The sequence below is a fragment of the Natrix helvetica genome, assembly GCF_964273705.1.
Source record: "Natrix helvetica genome assembly, chromosome: 1".
Taxonomy (NCBI): Eukaryota; Metazoa; Chordata; class Lepidosauria; order Squamata; family Natricidae; genus Natrix; species Natrix helvetica.
Window position 1 is genome coordinate 367,518,952 of NC_138548.1, and position 21,956 is coordinate 367,540,907.

General features: G+C 42.4%; 1 protein-coding gene across 1 annotated transcript in view; it reads right to left on the reverse strand.

The window, feature by feature from the left end:
* Positions 1–2,076: 2,076 nt before the first annotated feature.
* Positions 2,077–21,956, reverse strand: part of LOC309382595 (vomeronasal type-2 receptor 26-like) — a gene marked incomplete at both ends in the record, with an annotated part of 282,626 nt that continues 262,746 nt past the window's right edge. The window contains one exon of the mRNA XM_081934271.1: positions 2,077–2,981. Coding sequence (XP_081790397.1) covers positions 2,077–2,981 — 905 coding nt within the window. The remainder of the gene's footprint in view (positions 2,982–21,956) is intronic.

The following is a 21,956-nucleotide window of genomic DNA, read 5'->3' on the forward strand; positions in this document are numbered from 1 at the left end:
CTCTTCTCTGCATTCTTTCTAGAGTCTCCATATCTTTTCTACATCGTGGTGACCAAAACTGAATGCAGTATTCCAAGTGTGGCCTTACCAAGGCCTTATAAAGTGGTATTAACACTTCACGTGATCTTGATTCTATCCCTGTGTTGATGCAGCCTAGAACTGTGTTGGCTTTTTGGCAGCTGCTGCACACGGCGGGCATATATTTAAATGGTTGTCCACTAGGACTCCAAGATCCCTTTCACAGTTACTGCTGTTGAGCAAGGTACCTATACTCTACCTGTGCATTTCATTTTTGTTGCCTAAATGTACTCTTTTCACCATTGAATTTCATTTTATTAGATAGTGCCCAATGTTCAAGTTTGTCAAGATCCTTCTGTACCTTAAGCCTATCTTCTGGAGTGTTGGCTATTCCTGCCTGCTTGGTGTCATCTGCAAATTTGATGAGTTCCACATTTATTCCCTCATCCAAATCATTGATGAAGATGTTGAAGAGTACTGGGGCTAAAACAGAACCCTGGGGTACTCCACTGCATACCTCCCTCCATGTGGATGCAGTTCCATTGAGGACTACACGTTGAGTGTGGTTGGTCAGCCAGTTATGAGTCCATATGGTGGTGATGCTGTCCAGCCCACATTCTTCTACTTTATCTAGTAGTAGGTTATGGTCTACCTTATCAAATGCCTTAGTGAAGTCTGAGTAAACTATATCTATGGCACTAATTTTGCCACTTTGTCAAAGAATGCAATAAGATTAGTCTGGCATGATCTGTGTGTGTGTGTGTGTGTGTGTGTGTGTGTGTGTGTGTACACATATACATGCATACATATATATGTACATACGTATATATGTACTGTATGTTTATGTATATGTGTATATATTGTGTTGTGGCCCAGCAGGAGCCGTTGCAGCTGCAACCAGACTCCGAGAGTGAGGGTCCCTATGAGTCGGCTCAGGAGGATGTGGAGGACCCTGGACAGGGTTCCAACTCTGAGCAGGGATAGGAGAGTCTGGTCGGCCACCAGGAGGTGCCAGAGACATAGAGCAGCGGTGAGAGCCAGAGGAGGGGGGCTCCTGATGCCATGCCTTGGAGCAGTGGGGAGGAGTCATGAGACAGTGAGTCAGAGATTAACAGGGAGTTCCTGGACGCCCGTTATCACCGCGCCCATAGACAGAAGGAACGTGGGCGCAATTATCAGCGGTAAGGGCTCTCAGCTGTTGATCAGGAGACTCATCTTCAGGCTATAAAAGGGTTGACTGTGCATACCCCCTTTGCAGCAGTCAACAAAGACATCCTGCATTTCTAACTCCAGTCAATCCATTTCAGTTGTCTCCTAAAGGATTTCTTTGCCTTCACTACTCATTTCTGGTTGAAGTAAAGTGTTAAAAAGTTCTAGCATTTTACTGGCCCAAAAATAACATGATGTCAGCATTCCAGTGTAGATTTATAGTATGGTAATGTCCCAAAGGTGCTTTTTTCAAGAGGTACCTGGACTTTCTTGTTTTTATTTAAAGACATTTCATTTCTGATCTAAGAAGCTTCTTCAGCTCGGAGTGGGGAATGGAAGGATTTATACTATTTGCAGACAGCTGGTCATTTGCATTCTTTTGGAGAGTCATTTGAGGCCGTTTGGAGATTTATCTGTGTCCTCTGGGTCACCGAAGTAGTGCAAATGGTTATGAAGCCTTCTTGGGACTGCTGAAAAGACTGTGTTGTGGACTGGAGATAGATGATGTCATATTCCTCCCCCACACCCCAATCTGGGAAGTCTTGTCTTATCTATAGATGCATTATGTTGATATTATATAATATATATAATAATAAAATGCCATTTCTTATCTTGTCCTTCCCTAGTTTCATGACAATTTAAATTATTAATTAATTCATTTTACACTTTGAGGGTTATTATTAATTGTTTTATTTTACACTTTGATTATTATTATTAGTTAGTCTTACATTCTTTATATGTTTATTTCCTTTTATTTTAAATAACCTTAATTGTCAAAACATGCATACAAACTCAATAATAACTGCAATAAATAATTAAGTGTTATGAGCCTAAGAAACTACTTCATGATCAGATACCGACTTTTATCATTAAATGTTGCTTAGTATTTAGATCTGGTCTCAGGATGATAATGTAGCACTTGGGGAAGAAGATGCAGCCCAGCAGACCAGCAGCAGAAGCCAAGATGGAGAAGACCTGCACGGCCACCATGGATTTCCCTTTGGTGCTCAAGTAAGTGGGCAGGAAGGAGATCCAGACACTGCAGAAGACCAGCATGCTGAAGGTGATCAGTTTGGCTTCGTTGAACACCCCAGGCAGGTTCCTGGCCAGGAAAGCCACTGTGAAGCAAATGACAGCAAGGAAGCCCATGTAGCCGAGAACAACATAAAACATGGTGACAGAGCCTTCGTTGCACTGAAGGATGATCACTCCTGATTGGGAATGCAGATCAAAATCAGGAAATGGAGGAGAAACTCCCAGCCAGATTGCACAAATTACAATTTTTCCAGCACAACCAGAAAGGATGATGGAGTTGGCCAAGCTCTTCCCCAACCATCTCCTCACCCTGTTCCCTGGTTTTGTGGCCAGGAAGGCCAGCACTACCATGATTGTTTTGGCTAACACACAAGACACAGCTACTGAGAAGATGATGCTGAACATGGTTTGTCGGAGAAGGCAGGTGGCTTTCCTTGGTCGTCCAATGAAGAGAAAGGAGGACAAGAAGCAAAGCAAGAGGGAAACCAGGAGGATGTAGGAGAGGTCACGGTTGTTGGCTTTGACGATGGGAGTTTCTAGGTATTTAAGGAATATGACTAAAACAAAGCCTGTTGTTAGAAACAAGAGTACAGCAAAGGAGACTAGGATGGTGCCCAGATGTTCTTCATAGGACAAGAAGGATATTCTTTTGGGGATACATTGGACTCTGTCATCATTTGGATATTGATCTTCTGGGCACTTGGTGCATTTTTCAGTATCTGAGAAAACAGTAAGTAATATTATTTTTATAGTCCTTCCTTTCAGCATCTAAGAAAGACCTTCTCTGGATGACAACTGACACTGAGAGACAAGAAAGCCCTAGTAATTGGTAAACTAAAATATAGATATAGACATAGAAAGATAAAAATATGCCTTCACTGAATCAATATCTTGATTCTATCCCTCTGTTGATGCAGCCTAGGACTGTGTTGGCTTTTTTGGCAGCTGCTGCACACTGCTGGTTCATATTTAAATGGTTGTCCACTAGGACTCCAAGATCCCTTTCACAGTTACTACTGTTGAGCAAGGTACCACCTATACTGTACCTGTGCATTCCATTTTTGTTGCCTAAATGTAGAACCTTACTCTTTTCACCATTGAATTTCATTTTATTAGATAGTGCCCGATGTTCAAGTTTGTCAAGATCCTTCTGTATCTTAAGCCTATCTTCTGAAGTGTTGGCTATTCCTGCCAGCTTGGTGTCATCTGCAAATTTGATGAGTTCCCCATTTATTCCCTCATACAAATCATTGATGAAGATGTTGAAGAGTACTGGGCCTAAAACAGAGCCTTGGGGTTCTCCACTGCATACTTCCCTCCATGCAGATACAGTTCCTTTCAGAACTACACGCTGAGTGCGGTTGGTCAGCCAGTTACGAATCCATCTGGTGGTGATGCTGTCTAACCCACATTCTTCTACTTTATCTAGTAGTAGGTTATGGTCTACCTTATCAAATGCCTTAGTGAAGTCCAAGTAAACTATATTGACGGCATTCCTCTGGTCCACTAATTTTGTCACTTTGTCAAAGAATGCAATAAGATTAGTCTGGCATGATCTGTTTTTGACAAATCCATGATCTGTTTTTGACAAACCCATGTTGTCTTTTGTTATGGCATCGTTAGGAAACTTGACAGTAGTGGTATAGTATGGAACAATGTAGGGCCCCAACAATTTGAGCAATACAAATTTTCATGTGCCAGGTAAACAGGATTCAAAATCATTCAATCATTAAAAAAGAACCACCAAAAAAGGAAGAGTGTGCCAGGTAATCAATTCAGAATAAAAGAGATGGAAGGGACCTTGGAGGTCTTCTAGTCCAACCTCCTGCTTAGGTAGAAAATCCTATAGCATTTCAGGCAAATAGTTATCCAATCTCTTCTTAAAAACCTCCGCTGTTGGAGCATTTATAACTTCTGGAGGCAAGTTGTTCCACTGATTAATTATTCTCACTGTCAGGAAATTTCTCCTTAGTTCTAGGTTGCTTCTCTCCTTGATTAGCTTCCATCCATTGTTTCTTGTCCTGCCTTTGGGTGCTTTGGAGAATAGGTTGACTGCCTCTTCTTTGTGGCAGCCCTTTATTTTATTGCTTTTTATTTACTTTTTATCATTTAAAAAGAATTAAGTCTCCATTCTTATTAGGATCAGGCATTAGATATCAATGAGCATTTACAAAAACACGGAAATGGATTGGATCTCATTCAAGATCTTATTCCTCCCATTTTGGAATAAATTGGAGATGTTAAAAATAGCAATGAAGAATAAAATGTCTTTTAACATGCACTTTGATCAAATGCTCTGGTTGAATCCAATGCCCTTTCCTCTGGTGCCACTCACCTTCCTGTGTGGAGATGGTCCCTTCCGGACAAGGAATACAATCGTAGCAGCAAATGGGTTCTTCTTTCCGACCCCGTTTTACAAATCCAGGGTGACAATTGTCCATACATTTGGACTGAGGCAGAGACTAAGCAGAAAAACAAAAATCATTCCAAAACGTCTGCCAAATTTTTTATAAAATTATGCTGTGCTTAAGAAAGAAACTTCTGATGAGGAAAAGGTTTCTTCTGGACTACATAAAATACTGCAAAGCTACTTCTTCTTTTAATGACCCATAATCCCTTGCGGGGTGGAGTCTGGTCAACTGAATGGAGCTAGCAGAGTGTTTAATGGCCGAATGCCCTTCTTGTTGCCAGTGCGGAGTTGTGTTCAGCAGATATATTCTCAGTGTTTCCAGAGAGAGAAATATCTGCCTCTACCTAGGATCGAACTCATAGCCTCCTGATTGTGAAGTGAGAGCTTCACCTCTGGGCCATCGCACCACTCCAAAGCCACTTCCCTTTGAAAATAATCCAAATCCTTCTTCCAATTAAAAAATAAAGAAAAAATTCCTCACCAACTAGGGCTTTCAACCTCAAATCAGGTATTATTTAGTTATATCTGTATGTTTATATTTTCAATTCATACAGCTGCCATGCTGGTGAAATAAGACTAAAGATTACTGTCTGGTTTCTGGAATTATGGTGAGGACGAGTGGAGGTGAAGTCATGAGAATGTGTCCCTCAAAAAGGGTAAGTCAGGCAACTTTTGGTGCAGCACATGAGACATGCGCATGAGCCCTGCGTGGGAAAGGGATATGTCTATGGCCAAGTGAGATATTCAAGACAAGGTCCTTTTCATTGAACAATTACAGTTTTGTTGTTAATTGCTAGTTGTGTCCAACTCTTTGAGCCCCCCAAGAACAGCGGTGGGATTCAAACAATTTTACTACTGGTTCTGTGGGCGTGGCTTCATGGGCGTGGCAGGGGAAGGATACTGCAAAATCCCCATTTCCTCCCGATCAGCTGGGACTCGGGAGGCAGAGAATAGATGGGGGTGGGGCCAGTCAGAGGTGGTATTTATCGCTTCTCCAAACTACTCAAAATATCTGCTACCATTCTCCAGAACTGGTCAGAACCTGCTGAATCCCATCTCTGCCCAAGAACCATAGCATTGCAGAACCACTTATCCTCCACCGCCTCTCAAAATTAGAATTAGATGATATGGAAAGACAGACCCACATTTCTTTATTACTTAAATTTAGATCACTTTTTGGTTCAGTGGAAGACTTAAGGTAGCTGACAATCACCAAACAATTGTATTCAAAGGGTTTTTAGATGGCTTGGAAGCCAAAGATCAAATCTAAGTAGCATTTCATTACAAATTAACTCTCATTATCTCATTATTTCAAGAGTCAAGAAAGTTTTTAGGAGGGGTGAAGGTAACATTCAGTCCTTCATTTTTCTAGATTAAGGCATTATCTCACATCAGACGGTTTTCCCAGATGTGCCAACATGGCTCTTTTAATAAATTGGAACTTTGAGCAATACTTTGCCTCTGACTCTGATTTACTTTTGGATGCTATTTGGAACCTGACATCATTATGGTTCCTCTTTGCCTGAACATCTTGGATCCCTTTCCTAGCAGCAGGAGGCCTATCCCAGTCAGTTGAGACAGAGGCATAAATAACTCTGGTCAGTTATGGGCTCTTTAAAAAGACCTGAGCCTGCTCTTTCAGGGGATACTAACACCAACTATACAGACAGAGAAAAGTTGCCAATATTTTCAACCACCTTGTTGAGCAACTTTAGCCGTGAAAGAGCATCTTGGTTGATAATAAGCCTCTGTCTTTCAAAGCTCCCCACTTGCTCTTTGATGGAATCCTTCTTGGGGTAAAGCAACCAACTTATGATATTCAGATCTGCTGCAACATTTCCACTTTGGTCCAAGTATAGTTTCTCCCAGGAAAAATTGCAAAATCCATTCTTCTCCAGAAAGGGATGGAACTAGAATGGAAACATCCAGGAATTTTGAAAGCAACTTGAAACATCCTACAAGGAGGAGCAATTTTAAAGCTGAGCAAGTGAACAAGAGGTGTTCAATCCCCACCTTAATTATTTGTGTGAATAACAATAGCACTTTGACTTATATACCACAGTGCTTTTTACAGCTGTCTCTAAGTGGTTTATAGAATCAGCCTCTTGCCCCCAACAATCTGGGTCCCCATTTGATCAACCTTGGAAGGATGGAAGGCTGAGTCAACCTTGAACTGGTCAGGATCAAACTCCTGGTAGTGAGCTGTGAGTTAGCCAACAATACTTGCATTCTAACCACTACGCCACCACGGCTGAAATTTATGAATGTAAAATTCTATCATGCTAATTAAAAAACCATTAAGGTTTTAAATTAAATTGTAACATTTATTTAAATTGTATTTACATTATTTAAATTGAATGTATTTAAATTGTAAAATATATTTACAATTATAAATATAATTATACCCAAGTATAACTTTAAAAAAGCCAACTATAATCTCATAGACACCGACCTCTCATCTCTTGATTGGCACATTCTATTCACTGACTGTAACACTGCCAAAGACTATTATAATTTTTTTTTTTTGCTCGAAGTCCAAATAGTCATTAAAATATAAGTACCACCAGTGACGTGCAGTCAGGGGAGGCAGGGGAGGCGGAGCCTCACCACTCTCATCATGAAAATAAAAAAGAATTACTCCAGGAAGCCGTGAAAGTGGCTGGGAGAGGTGCGCGGCTTGGTTTAGCCTCCCTGGACATCTCAGCAGCAGCCCCAAGTGTGCCGATCTCGCCATTTTTTACATCGGGCGAGCCCAGGATCCTTGCAAGGGGAATGGGACGTGTGCAGGAGGCTCCTTAGCTCCAGCCTCAATCAGCGCAGCCGCGGTCCCCTTCATCTTGCCTCAGGAAGGAGGGGAATGGGACCACGTGTGCAGGGGAAGGGGATCGCGGCTCTGCTAATCTGAGGCTATGCGCTGAGGAGCCGCCTGCACACGTGGTCCCATTCCCCTTGCAAGGATCCCGGGCTCGCCCGATGCAAAAAATGCCTAGGTACCGTGTTTCCCCAAAAATACAACCTGTCACGCACTCACTGACCTAGCGTTATCCTGAAAGCGCCAAGTTACAGGAGCCGGGGGTGGGGGGAGCGCTCACGTTGCTTGCTGCCGTCGGTATACCGCTAGGTTGGGGAGTGGCGTTCTGTCCGGCCAGAGGGGAGAGTTGCCGGGTGGCTGCTCTCTTGTGAACTGGCTCCCGAAGAGCCGGGCACAGCCTCAGGGGCGAAGCAGCCATGAGGTAACTATGCTCATGAGCAGCCGCCCGGCAAATCCCCTCTCCAGCCAGGAAAAGCGCCATTCACTGACGTGAGCCGCCGCCCCTCAAATCCCCTCTCCAGCCGGGAAAAGCACCATTCACCAAGCACTTGCGCAGCTCTCCCAGGCCACCGCCCCTGCTGCCGCCACCCACCGCCGCTGCCGCCGCCGCCCGCCACGTCCGCCCGCCGCCTGCTGCCCACCGCCGCCCGCCGCTGCCCCACTCCGCTCTGCGCATAACTTCCAAACTCCAAAACTTCCAGCATCGCCCGCTCTAGGAGTGCTCTCTATGGTGGGCCGGCTGCTGGAAGACTCTGTCCGGAAAACTCTCTGTCCGGCAGCCGGCCCACCATAGAGAGCACTCCTAGAGCGGCCGATGCTGGAAGTTTTGGAGTTTGGATGTTATGCACGGAGCGGAGCGGGGCAGCGGCGGGCGGCGGCGGGCGGCGGTGGCGGTGGGTGGCGGCGGCGGCAGCGGCAGTGGGCGGTGGCAGCAGCGGCGGTGGCCCAGCTGGAGAGGGGATTTGCCGGGCAGCTGCTCGTGAGCATGGTTACCTCATGGCTGCTTCGCCCCTGAGGCTGTGTCCGGCTCTTTGGGAGTGAGTTCACAAGAGAGCAGCCGCCCGGCAACTCTCCCCTCTGGCTGGACAGAACGCCACTCCCCAACCTAGCAGTATACCAAAGGCGGCAAGCAACGTGAGCGCTCCCCCCACCCCCGGCTCCTGTAACTTGGTGCTTTCAGGATAACGCTAGGTCAGTGAGCGCGGGATAGGTTGTAGTTTCGGGGAAACACGGTACCTAGGCATTTTTTACATCGGGCGAGCCCGGGATCCTTGCAAGGGGAATGGGACCATGTGTGCAGGCGGCTCCTCAGCGCATAGCCTCAGATTAGCAGAGATCCCCTTCCCCTGCACACATGGTCCCATTCCCCTCATTCCTGAGGCAAGATGAAGGGGGCCGCGGTTGCGCTGATTGAGGCTGGAGCTGAGGAAACTTCTCCGTTTGGGCTGCGCCCCTGCGATCGGAGCAACCACGTGGTTTGATGACGTCACCAGCCTCACCAGTCATAAACGTCACCGCACGTCACTGAGTACCACTAATAACTTCCAAAACCAAGAAAAACAAATTACCCAAAGCAATATGGAAGCTCCAATCCCCCCCCCCAAAAAAAATCTCTCTGACAAAAAAACAAAACTGGCTACGTTGCTAACTTTAAAAGCTGCTATAAAAACTGATTTCACCAGATAAAGAATGAATGCCTCAATTATCACATCAAACAAGAGGAAAACTTTTTGTGCATGAAATCCAACAGTGCCTTCTATAATTTTGTTAACAACTAATTTAAAGACTTAAGATCCATCCCACCCCTGAAAGCACCTAACGGCAAAGACTGTAATGATGAAGTCGTTAAAGCCAAAATCTTTAACATATTCTTCATCTCAGTTTTTCTAAACAGCAATGGCTCATGCCCAATATTTCCTAGTCGTACCACAAATAATTACAACGATCTAACACAAATCAATTTTACGGAAGATAACGTTGAAAAGGCACTATGCAGTCTAAAACCATCTCCATCTCTTGGACCTGATGGACTATGTGCCTACTTCTTAAAAATGGTTTCCATTGCCATAGCAGAACCTCTAAGCATAATCTTTGAAAAATCTTTCAGAGTAAGCTCCTTGCCCATCCTATCGTCTCTAGCCACAGTCATCCCTATCTTCAAAAAGGGAGACCCCAGCCTAGTTGAAAATTACAGACCAATCTCTTCATGTGGCGTCACCTGCAAATTCATGGAATCAATCATAAACCAATCGGTTACCCTCCACTTAGAAATGAACACTCTACTCTCTAAAAAAAAAAATTGGTTTCAGGAAAAACTTATCCTACAATCTACAACTCCTACACTGCAAAAACATATGGACTACACAACTCGAGCAAGGCAAAGCAATACACGCAATTTAAATAGACTTCTGTAAATCTTTTGATTCAGTGGTACACGATAAACTACTTTTAAAATTAAATCTTATGGCATCTCTGGATCCCTGCATAATTGGATAGCTACATTCCTGTCAGATAGGTAAGAAGTGGTCAAAATAGGGAGCGCCCTCTCAAATCCTGCACCTGTTAACAGCAGTGTCCCCCAAGGCAGTGTTTTAGGAGACCAATACTCTTTATACTTTACATAAATGACCTTTGCGGTCATATTAAAAGCAACTGCGTTCTCTTTGCTGACAATGGAAAACTATTTAACACCACCAACAATGCTGCTACCCTTCAAAAAATCCTTGATTATGTATCAGAATGGTCAAACAATTGGCAACTTCAAATCTCAACCAACAAATGTTCTGTCTTACACATTGGCAAAAAAAATCAGAACACCAAATACAAACTGTGTGGACAAGACCTTGTAGATGACCTTCACTCTGTCAAGGACCTTGGAGTACTCATATCTAATGATCTAAGTGCCAGAGCCCACTGTAATAACATTGCCAAAAAGGCATTAAGAGTTGTTAACCTAATCTTGTGTAGTTTCTTCTCTGGTAATGTTGTACTGCTAACCAGAGCATACAAAACATTTGCTAGACCAATTCTCGAATGCAGCCCATCTGTCTGGAACCTGCAATGCATTAATACAATTGAGTGGGTCCAGAGATATTTTACGACAAGAGTCCTCCACTCCTCTCCTCGCAACAGAATCCCTTATGCCACCAGACTTGAAATTTTGGGCTTAGACAACTAAGAGCTGTGCCCCCTTTGTTCTGACCTAAGCATAGTACATAAAGTTATCCGCTACAATGTCCTACCTGTCAATGAATACTTCAGCTTCAACCACAATACAAGAGCTCACAATAGATACAAACCTAAGGTAAACTGCTCTAAACTCAACTGCAGAAAATACGACTTCTGCAACAGAGTGGTCAATGCCTGGGATGCACTACCTGACTCGGTGGTTTCTTCCACAAACCCCCAAAACTTTAACCTTAAACCTATGCCTTGGTACGGCCACACTTGGAATACAGCATTCGGGTTTGGTCCCCTCGATGTAAAAAAGATGTGGAGACTCTGGAGAGAGTGCAGAGAAGAGCAACAAAGATGATTAGGAGACTGGAGACTAAAACATATGATGAACGGTTGCAGGAACTGGGTATGTTTAGCTTAAGAGAAAGAAGGACTAGGGGAGACATGATATCAGTGTTCCAATATCTCAGGGGCTGCCACAAAGAAGAGGGAGTCAAACTATTCTCCAAGGCACCTGAGGGCAGAACAAGAGGCAATGGGTGGAAACTAATCAAGGAAAGAAGCAACTTAGAACTGAGGAGAAACTTCCTGACAGTGAGAACAATTAATCAGTGGAAGTCACTGGAAGTCTTTAAGAAGAAGTTGGATAATCATTTGTCTGAAGTGGTGTAGGGCTTCCTGCCTAGGCAGTGGGTTGGAGGAGAAGACCTCCAAGGTCCCTTCCAAATCTGCCATTCTATTCTTTTCTATTCTATTCTATTCTATTCTATTCTATTCTATTCTATTCTATTCTAGACTGTCTATTGTTGACCTCATCCCATTCCTAAGAGGTCTCAAAGCTGTGTGCATAAGTGCACCAACATGCTTACTATCCCTGTCCTAATTTTTCTTTTTATTCATATCCACTTCATGTATCCATAATCATGTTTATAAATATATATGTTGTTTAATACATGCTTGACAAAATACAAAAATAAATAAAAATAAACAATATATACATTTTAAATGTAATGGCTCCCCTAGAGGGGCATTGGATATTTTTTCTAAGTAGGAACTAGGTTTGATAGATCCTTGTCAGGAGCCCATACCTGCCATGGCTCTAGCCTTGGCACTCCCAATCTCTCTTTCTTGTCCGCTTTTCTCCTCCTAGATATGGAGGAATAGGCTACATTCAAGACATGGGCCAGAGTCTTAACAACACTGTAAAAACGATAGTCAATTTTTATCTGAACTCTGTTCCTTTTCTCTTGTGTGTCCAGTGGTGCTATCTGGGTACATCGTCTCCTGCCCTTGACAGAAAGGACATGCTTTGAAAAAGAACAGCGAAAAGACTGGTCTTCAAATTTGGAATCCCTAAAAAGGCTGGATGGAAAGGCGTCATCATTTGACCATATATTTCTTTCCTGAAAAGCAAAGGTCCAAATACTATGGATATATTTGAAAAGTGAATGCCTTGTCACTGTCACTTTCTCCACGATTGTGGTGATCCAGACTTTCCCTTCAATGGTTCCCGGCAAACCTTCCATTATTAAATGGATGTGGCGAACTCTATCCACAAGAGAAGCAAATTTTACGAAGTGAACAAAGACATTGACTTGTTTCCACTTGGAGATGGCATTTTTGAGAGGTTCTGTAGGTCTAGTCATTGAGAATTGTTGTGAGATAACGACACAAATTCCATTCCCGACAAGCATAGGAGTGAAAGTCCTCATGAAATTTTCTCCCTCCTCTGTGTCTGGTAGAAAGAGACCAATCAAAGTCCATCTGAAATAGAGGAGAAGTTGGACAATTCCTGAGTATTGGAACCCATTTTTGGGCAGCATCTCATGGAAAAAAAGAAATTGACTTTTATCACTCAGAGCCTCTGGAACAATTCCAAAACTGATCTGAAAAAGCAATGAAGAATAATATATTTAGATCAGATCAAGTCCAAAATGTAAGCTTTTAACACATCCAGTGTGGTTCTCACAAACATATTAGAATAGTTAACTGATTTTTTTAACCCCTAAGCCATATCAAGATAAAGAATACAACATGCAGAATATTAGCAATATTGAATATAATCATTTGTCTAATCTGTAATCTAAGATATTGCCCTTTCTTTTTTCTAATAAAATTGGCATTCTTTTAATAGACGTGTTATGTCTTCTATCTCTAGAGCACTGCAAATGCAAATCAGTTCATTTTAAAATTTGCTTAAATGTTCCATATTTAACTTTGTGTCCAGTTCCTTAAGACTTACTCAAGTCAATGTTTAGGCTGCCTCCCCACTGTGGATCCCAATCCCTAGCCGTGGCAATGACCATGGTGAAAATCAACCCGTGAATTCTATAGAAAAGATATGATTGAATCTATTACCCAACCAACAACAACCTGATCACTTTACCAGATAGAGAAACACAAAAACAAACCTGTGGGACTTTGTAGGTGCCTACTAATGTTGAAATCTGAATGGAGATGTCATAAAGAGATCCATCAACAACAGCCATCACGTTGTCCTTCTTTCCACAGCTGTAGTTGGGAATATTGGCTTCTCCAGTAGAGAGCATGTCCAGCAAGGCATCAGAAGTGCCAAGGTTGTTTAAATAGTTGTCATGGATGTTGTAGCCAAGTGTGAGATTGTACAAAAGCTGAGAATTCTTGTTGACTTGTTGAATGGCAAAAATGAACTGTAGGATTATTACTGGGTCAATCAATGAGCTACAGTAAAAAATGTTCATGATAAACATCATCTCTAACAACAGCAAAGTATATTTTCATTTATTTTCTCCACCAGCCCATTCAGTCTTAAGCTAAGAGAGTCCAAAACAAGAAGCAAATTATAGTCACCCATCACCGCAAGATAGGAGTAACTGAAAGAAAAGAAGAATGTTAGAAGTGCAAATGGAGAGAATGCAACCCCATCCCACTGAATGACTTACGCGGGAGATTGAGTATAAGGAGCTGTGTTGAAAGGCAGCATTATATGGGACATTACTGTGGCAATGGAGACTATGCTAATGAAGTGGTCTCCTGGCCTGTAATAGCTCCATAGTTTTTTCCCCTCCTGCTCCTTCCAACTCAGCAGGCACTTCATTCCCAGCTTCCCAGAGACTGGCTGAGACATCAGCGGCAGCATCAGAAGCAGAAGCAGGAGGTCCATAATTCATGGGGCTGAATCAATCCCCTTCCTGTTTCTGAGGAAGAACAAGAGAGTTTGAAGAATTCGAAGCACTCTCACAATATGGAAATGAGAGTACCTTTGTTGAGTAAGAGAGAGAGATAAACAGAACTTCACCTGGAAAGGAGAGAAAGGAAAGGAGAAGCACAGTCCCTGAATGTCCCAAAAATTGTGCCACGGAGAGTACAAGTTTATTTATGCACCCTTTTGTGAGGCAAAGACCTTTGCATCTTGCTTCCATCTGATGTTTACACCAAAGGCAGCCACTGGAGAAGTGACAGAAGAGTTTTCAAAAGTCAGGATGGTGATAATTACAGTGAGAGGCAATTTCTTCCCTGGGGATCATGAGTTCTTTTGGGGACCTATGTGCAGAGATCTATGGAGGTTGTCATTCATCCATGCCACGTTTGTCCCAAAGGTGCTTTTATATCAAAGGCAACTGGATTTTCTCATTTTTCTTTAGGGCATTTCGCTTCTCATCCAAGAAGCTTCTTCAGTGGCAGAGTAAGATATTGTGGGATGTGGAGTCATTACTATATTTATTTATGAACTAATTGCCTGGTGGATCTCAATAGATCTTGATGTCCTGTGCCCAGTCACATACTTGCTGTTGCCCACACCCTATCTTTTCACTTGCTTCTGTTCCCAATCCCTTGTATGTGTTGTGGCCCACCAGCAGCCAGAGGAGCTGGCAGCAGATTCAGACAGTGAGGAGGTTGGGGATGAACATGGGCCATTCCTGGAGTCTGGGGAAGGCTCTGTTGAGGGCTCTGTGTTGGAGGCAGAGAGGCGGCCAGAGTCATATGCCAGCATTCAGCTACCTTGAGAGACAGACATCAGTGAGGCAGACGAACAGCTGGAGCCTGTTCCCAATGTGCACATGCCCAGAGTTACCAGAGGAGGGAACTACTAAAGAACAGAGGTCAAATTGGGAGTAAGACCAGATGATGAATGGCCCCTCCCAGAGGAAATAAAAGAGGAGCGAAGGGGGAGTGGAGTTTGCAGGAGACAATTAGTTCGCTAATCAGATAGTGACTCTCTGAGATTCCTTGCCAGGTTCTGCAGATATCGGCCTGTCAGCTCTCCAAGCCAGATAAGGTCTGTGACTATAAATCCTCCTTTGAAAGACTTTGCCGCCTGTGAATGAGCAGAATTCACTGTAAATTAATAAAAGGGTTTTTTTGAGGGGACCAGGAACTTGTTTCATGCTCTTGGGAAGCCTCGGTCAGAACAGTGTGCATCAATTTATATAATGTAAAAGGTGGGGAATCCTCCCTTCTTTAGGCCCATCCTTTTGTCCTGAACATAAATAAGAAAAAAATGTGCTTCAACAGAAAGGAGTCCTGGTCTCAGGTTCAAATATATCTGTAGAAAATACAGACACACACAGCCATAGCATCCATGCATACCCACACCAGTGGTGGGTTCGGACTGGTTCATACTGGTTTGGCCAAACCGTTAGTAGCTTGGCGGCCTGGTTCGATGGAACTGGAAGTGACCCAGGCCTGCCATGCCCCCAAACCAGTTCTCCCATCTTCTTTTTGGCTTTTTCGCATGTGGACAGAAATTTCCGTTTAACTGTGCATGCGCCCAATGCATGCACATGCAAAGTAACCCTGAGCGAATTGGCAGTAGCAGCTGCTGGAACCCACCCCTTCCCCACACGCTTTCCCATACGCTGAACAGCAAAAAGAGGGGAAACACATTTATTATAACTGGGAGCCCATTTCTACCAACATAAAGAAATGACTCATTTTTTCTATTTAATTAAAAAATCATTAAAGTATCAAACCCCATTTGCATTAACTGACATTTCTGGGAAACACAGACACAGAACTCAATACAATACAATACAATAGTACAGTTGGAAGGGACCTTGGAGGTCTTCTAGTCCAACCCCCTGCCTATGCAGGAAACCCTATACCATTTCAGACAACTGTTCTGTGCCTCCCCTGCCTCCCCTAACTGAACGTCACTGGTGTATATGTGTGTGTCTATACTGTATATGTATGTGTGTTTTATGTATAAATGTATGTCAATACAATACAATACAACAGCAGAGTTGGAAGGGACCTTGGAAGTCTTCTAGTCCAACCTCCTGCCTAGGCAGGAAACCCTATACCGTTTCAGACAAATGGCTATCCAACATCTTCTTAAAGACTTCCAGTGTTGGGGGATTCACAATTTCTGGAGACAACTTTTGTTCCACTGATTAATTGTTCTAACTGTCAGGAAATTTCTGCTCCGTTCTAAGTTGCTTCTCTCCTTGATTAATTTCCACCCATTGCTTCTTGTCCTTCCCTCAGGTGCCTTGGAGAATGGCTTGACTCCCTCTTCTTTGTGGCAACCCCTGAGATATTGGAACACTGCTATCATGTCTCCCCTAGTCCTTCTTTCTATTAAACTAGACATACCCAGTTCCTGCAACCGTTCTTCATATGTTTTAGCCTCCTGTCCCCTAATCCTCTTTGTTGCTCTTCTCTGCACTCTTTCTAGAGTCTCCACATATTTTCTACATCGTGGTGACCAAAACTGAATGCAGTATTCCAGGTGTGGCCTAACCAAGGCATTATAAAGTGGTATTAACACTTCATGTGATCTTGATTCTATCCCTCTGTTGATGCAGCCTAGAACTCTGTTGGCTTTTTTGGCAGCTGCTGCACACGGCTGGCTCATATTTAAATGGTTCTCCACTAGGACTCCAAGATCCCTTTCACAGTTACTACTGTTGAGCAAGGTACCACCTATACTGTACCTGTGCATTTCGGTTTTGTTGTCTAAATGTAGAACCTTACTCTTTTCACCATTGAATTTCATTTTATTAGATAGTGCCCAATGTTCAAGTTGGTCAAGATCCTTCTGTATCTTTAGCCTATCTTCTAGAGCAGTGGTGGGCAACCCGCGGCTCGGGAGCCACATGCGGCTCTTTACACCCTTTAATGCGGCTCTTCTGTGTGCCGGGTGCCCGCTCCCCTCCCTCCTCTCAGGCTTCAGAGGGAAGCTTCTGCAAAAGCCCGGGCGAGTGACAACCAATTTTGGTCCTATGACTGCAGAATGCTGCAAAATACCATAAGTGCAGGCCAGTTGTTGAGTGTTTCAAATGTGATTGGAACACTCAACAAGGTGACCACAGTGTGTGTGTGTGTGTGTGTGTGTGTGAGTGAGAAAGACAGACAGAGAGAGGAACAGAGAGAGGGAGTGAGGGAGGGAATCAGAGAGAGACTGACAGACAGACAGACACACACACAGAGAGAGAGAGAGACAGAGAGGGGGAGGGAGGGAGAGAAAGATAGACAGACAGAGAGACACACACAGAGTGAGTGATTAAGTGAATGAGTGAGAGACAGACACACCCACATACACAGAGTGACAGAGAGAGAGGAAGGGAGGGGAGAGAGACAGATGGAGAGACAGAGACAGACACACACACACACAGAGTGAGTGAGAGACAGACAGACACACACACACACAGAGTGACAGAGATGGGGGAGGGAGGGAGAGAGAGACAAAGAGCCAGAGAGAGAGAGAGAGAGAGAGAGAAAGAAAAAGAAAAAAAGAAAGAAAGTGGGAGAGAGAGATGAAATTAAAAACAACAACATACAAACCTGACTTACTCAAACTATCCAAGGAAATGCAAGGCCAATGTTCACATTAGTGGTTGTGACTTTGTCGGTCAATGTCAGGATGTAATTTTCTCTACATTGTAAGGCAAATTTTACGGAATTTAACGTTATCGATAAATAATATCGTTCTAAAGTTTTTGTTTTATTAGTTGTGTTATTTGTATCCTCCCAACCTATGTGGATACTTGCATGCAGAATATTCTCAATAAAAACTTATTGAAACTAAAAACAGTGTACCATCCTATGCATTTTTGGTTTTAAAAATGTGGCTCTCAAAGTAAATTTCAATCGTGGTTTTGGCGAGATTTGGCTCAGTTGAAAAAAAAGGTTGCCCACCACTGTTCTAGAGTGTTGGCTATTCCTGCCAGCTTGGTGTCATCTGCAAATTTGATGAGTTCCCCATTTATTCCCTCATCCAAATTATTGATGAAGATGTTGAAGAGTACTGGGCCCAAAACAGAGCTTTGGGGTACTCCACTGCATACCTCCCTCCATGTAGATGCCGTTCCATTGAGGACTACACGTTGAGTGTGGTTGGTCAGCCAGTTACGAATCCATCTGGTGGTGATGCTGTCTAACCCACATTCTTCTACTTTATCTAGTAGTAGGTTATGGTCTACCTTATCAAATGCCTTAGTGAAGTCCAAGTAAACTATATTGACGGCATTCCTCTGGTCCACTAATTTTGTCACTTTGTCAAAGAATGCAATAAGATTAGTCTGGCATGATGTGTGTGTGTGTGTGTGTTTGTGTGTGTGTACACATACATACATACATACATACATATATCTGTACCTACGTATATATGTACTGTATGTGTATGTGTATGTGTATATATTGTATATAGGTTATATTCATTTTTTCTCCAAACCATTCTTAAATCCAATAAACAAACAAGCAAGCAAATAAATAAATAAAAAATCCTGCTTCCTGTTTTCTTCTATCATCTTTTCTTCTTTTCAAAATTCTTATTATCTTTCCATGATCAAAAGAAAAACAATATGTATATATTTCAGTCTGTCAGGGTAATCCGCAATGTCCTGTTCAATTTTTAAGTGGTCACCCAAGTGCATTTCTAACTCCAGTCAATCCATTTCAGTTGTATCCTAAAGGATTTCTTTGCCTTCACTAGTCATTTCTGGTTGAAGTAAAGTGTTAAAAAGTTCTAGCATTTTACTGACCCATAAATAACACGATCCCTTTAAAGTAGTCATCTTGTGCTCTGGTAATCCACTTTCAAGGTTTTGTTTTTTCAATTGATTAGCAAACAAGAACACTTTTTTCCACACTAGAGATTCTTTGTAGCTTCATAGTCTTTAAATCAGTTTCAAAAAGCATTTATAAAGTTTTCCAAAAACAATTCTAAAATCATCTCTTTACTGTATATTACAAAATATTACAGAAAATAAAAGTTTTTACAAAGATGGAAAGATGTGATATGCTTCATTTTTAAATGGCCTAATGAGGATACCACCCACTGACTGGTAAACTTGTTTCAAATGTTTGTTTGTTTGTTTGTTCATTCATTCATTCATTAGAACTTTTTGCCATTCATCTTGTTTCGAAACAACTCTGGGAGGCTTATGCCATTAAATGGATTAAAGTCATAAAAGAAAAATATTTCTAAAACAATGAAAATGGAAACTACAATCAAGATAGAATTATATTTATTTGATGGGGAGGCAAGTAGCTGGACGTGGGTGTGGGTGGGAGGAGGTGGGATTGCCTCTTAGTTCATCAACCATCTCCATTGTGATGCTCCATCATTGGGATCTGAAACTATCTACCAAATCAATGCTTAAGCATTAAGGAACAAAAGATGGTATTTTATTTGATGAGCATAATGTCCAAAATTTGAGGTAAAGTTCTACCCACAGTGATTTCCAAATTCCAGCCTTGCACAGAACGCCTTCTTCATCTCTGAGTGGGGAATGAAAGGATTTATTGTCCTTGCAAACAGCTGGTCATTTGCATTTGTTTAGAGAGTCATTGAGGCCGCTTGGATATTTATCTGTCCTCTGGGTCACCGAAGCAGTGCAAATGGTTATTAAGCCTTCTTGGGACCGCTGAAAAGACTGTGTTGTGTACTGGAGGTAGATGATGTCATATTCCTCCCCCACACCCCAATCTGGGAAGTCTCGTCTTATCTGTAGATGCATTATGTTGATATTATATAATATATATAATAATAAAATGTCATTTCTTATCTTGTCCTTCCCTAGTTTCATGAAAATTGAAATTATTAATTGTTTTTATTTTACACTTTGATTATTATTATTAATTAGTCTAACATTCTTTATATATTTATTTCCTTTTATTTTAAATAACCATAATTGTCAAAACATGCATACAAACTCAATAATAACTGCAATAAATAATTAAGTTTTATGAGCCTAAGAAACTACTTCATGATCAGATACCGACTTTTATCATTAAATGTTGCTTAGTATTTAGATCTGGTCTCAGGATGATAATGTAGCACTTGGGGAAGAAGATGCAGCCCAGCAGGCCAGCACCAGAAGCCAAGATGGAGAAGACCTGCACGGCCACCATGGATTTCCCTTTGGTGCTCAAGTAGGTGGGCAGGAAGGAGATCCAGACACTGCAGAAGACCAGCATGCTGAAGGTGATCAGTTTGGCTTCATTGAAGGCCCCAGGCAGGTTCCTGGCCAGGAATGCCACTGTGAAGCAAATGGCAGCAAGGAAGCCCATGTAGCAGAGAACAACATAAAACATGGTGACAGAGCCTTCGTTGCACTGAAGGATGATCACTCCTGATTGGGAATGCAGATCAAAATCAGGAAATGGAGGAGAAACTCCCAGCCAGATTGCGCAAATTACAATTTTTCCAGCAGAACCAGAAAGGATGATGGAGTTGGCCAAGCTCTTACCCAACCATCTCCTCACCCTGTTCCCTGGTTTTGTGGCCAGGAAGGCCAGCACTACCATGATTGTTTTGGCTAATACACAAGACACAGCTACTGAGAAGATGATGCTGAACATGGTTTGTCGGAGAAGGCAGGTGGCTTTCCTTGGTCGTCCAATGAAGAGAAAGGAGGACAAGAAGCAAAGCAAGAGGGAAACCAGTAGAATGTAGGAGAGGTCACAGTTGTTGGCTTTGACGATGGGAGTTTCTAGGTATTTAAGGAATATGACTAAAACAAAGCCTGTTGTTAGAAACAAGAGTACAGCAAAGGAGACCAGGATGATGCCCAGATGCTCTTCATAGGACAAGAAGGATATTCTTTTGGGGATACATTGGACTCTGTCATCATTTGGATATTGATCATCTGGGCACTTGGTGCATTTTTCAGTATCTGAGAAAACAGTAAGTAATATTATTTTTATAGTCCTTCCTTTCACCTTCCAAGAAAGACCTTCTCTGGATGACAACTGACACTGAGAGACAATATAGCCCTAGAAATTGGTAAACTGAAATATAGTTATAGACATAGACTATAAAAATATTAACAACAATGAATAAAACCCAAAAGAGAAATCATTGATACCACAACCACTCTTCACTGAACCAATATGCCTTGTTGTAATCACTTCATCCCAAAGCCCGGAAGAACAATCTCCATAGGTTTATGATTGGGGGGCTGTTTAGGAGGTTAGGGTTTCAATGGGGAGGGTGTTCAGAAGGGCAGGAGCTGCAACAAAAAAAGGGCAGGCTTTGGAGTAACTGTATGGTGTCAATGTTTTAGGGAACATACAGTGTGTCTATTATATCTACAATGGTGGGACAAGTAGATATCCTCAGGAGGAAGAAGCCCCAGAGATACCTGCTCCTATGCCTAGTAGGGCTTTGAAAGTAAATTTAATTGCACTTGGAGAGAAACTGGGAGCCTGTGTAGCTTACATAGTAGTTGTCAACTCACCGTGTTGTCATGGCGACAGAATGAGTGGGAGTGAATTCCACGCATACTGTCAGCTGGAATGGGATCTCAGATTACTGCTGCTGGATTGGAAGGGGTGTATCTATTGGGTAACGTGATTTATGACACAGACTCAGGGGAAGGAAGGAACAGGGGAAAAGCCCAGAAGCAGATAAACAAAGCAAAGATTTGGCTGCGAACAAATCTTCCCTAATGAAGCTATCAATAAATCACTGTTTTTTGTATTAAAACATTGGTTCGATTATTATGAATCAGTTAGGGCATCGTTAGGAAACTTGAAGTAGTGTTATAGTATGGAACAATGTAGGAAACCCAACAATTTGAGCAATACAAATTTTCATGTGCCAGGTAAACAGGATTCCATCCATTGTTTCTTGTCCTTCCTTTGGGTGCTTTGGAGAATAGGCCGACCGCCTCTTCTTTGTGGCAGCCCCTTATTTTATTGCTTTTTATTTACTTTTTATCATCTAAAAAGAATTCAGTCTCTATTTTTATTAGGATCAGGCATTAGATATCAATGAGCATTTAGAAAAACACGGAAATGGATTGGATCTTATTCAAGATCTTATTCCTCCCATTATGGAATAAATTGGAGATGTTAAAAATAGCAATG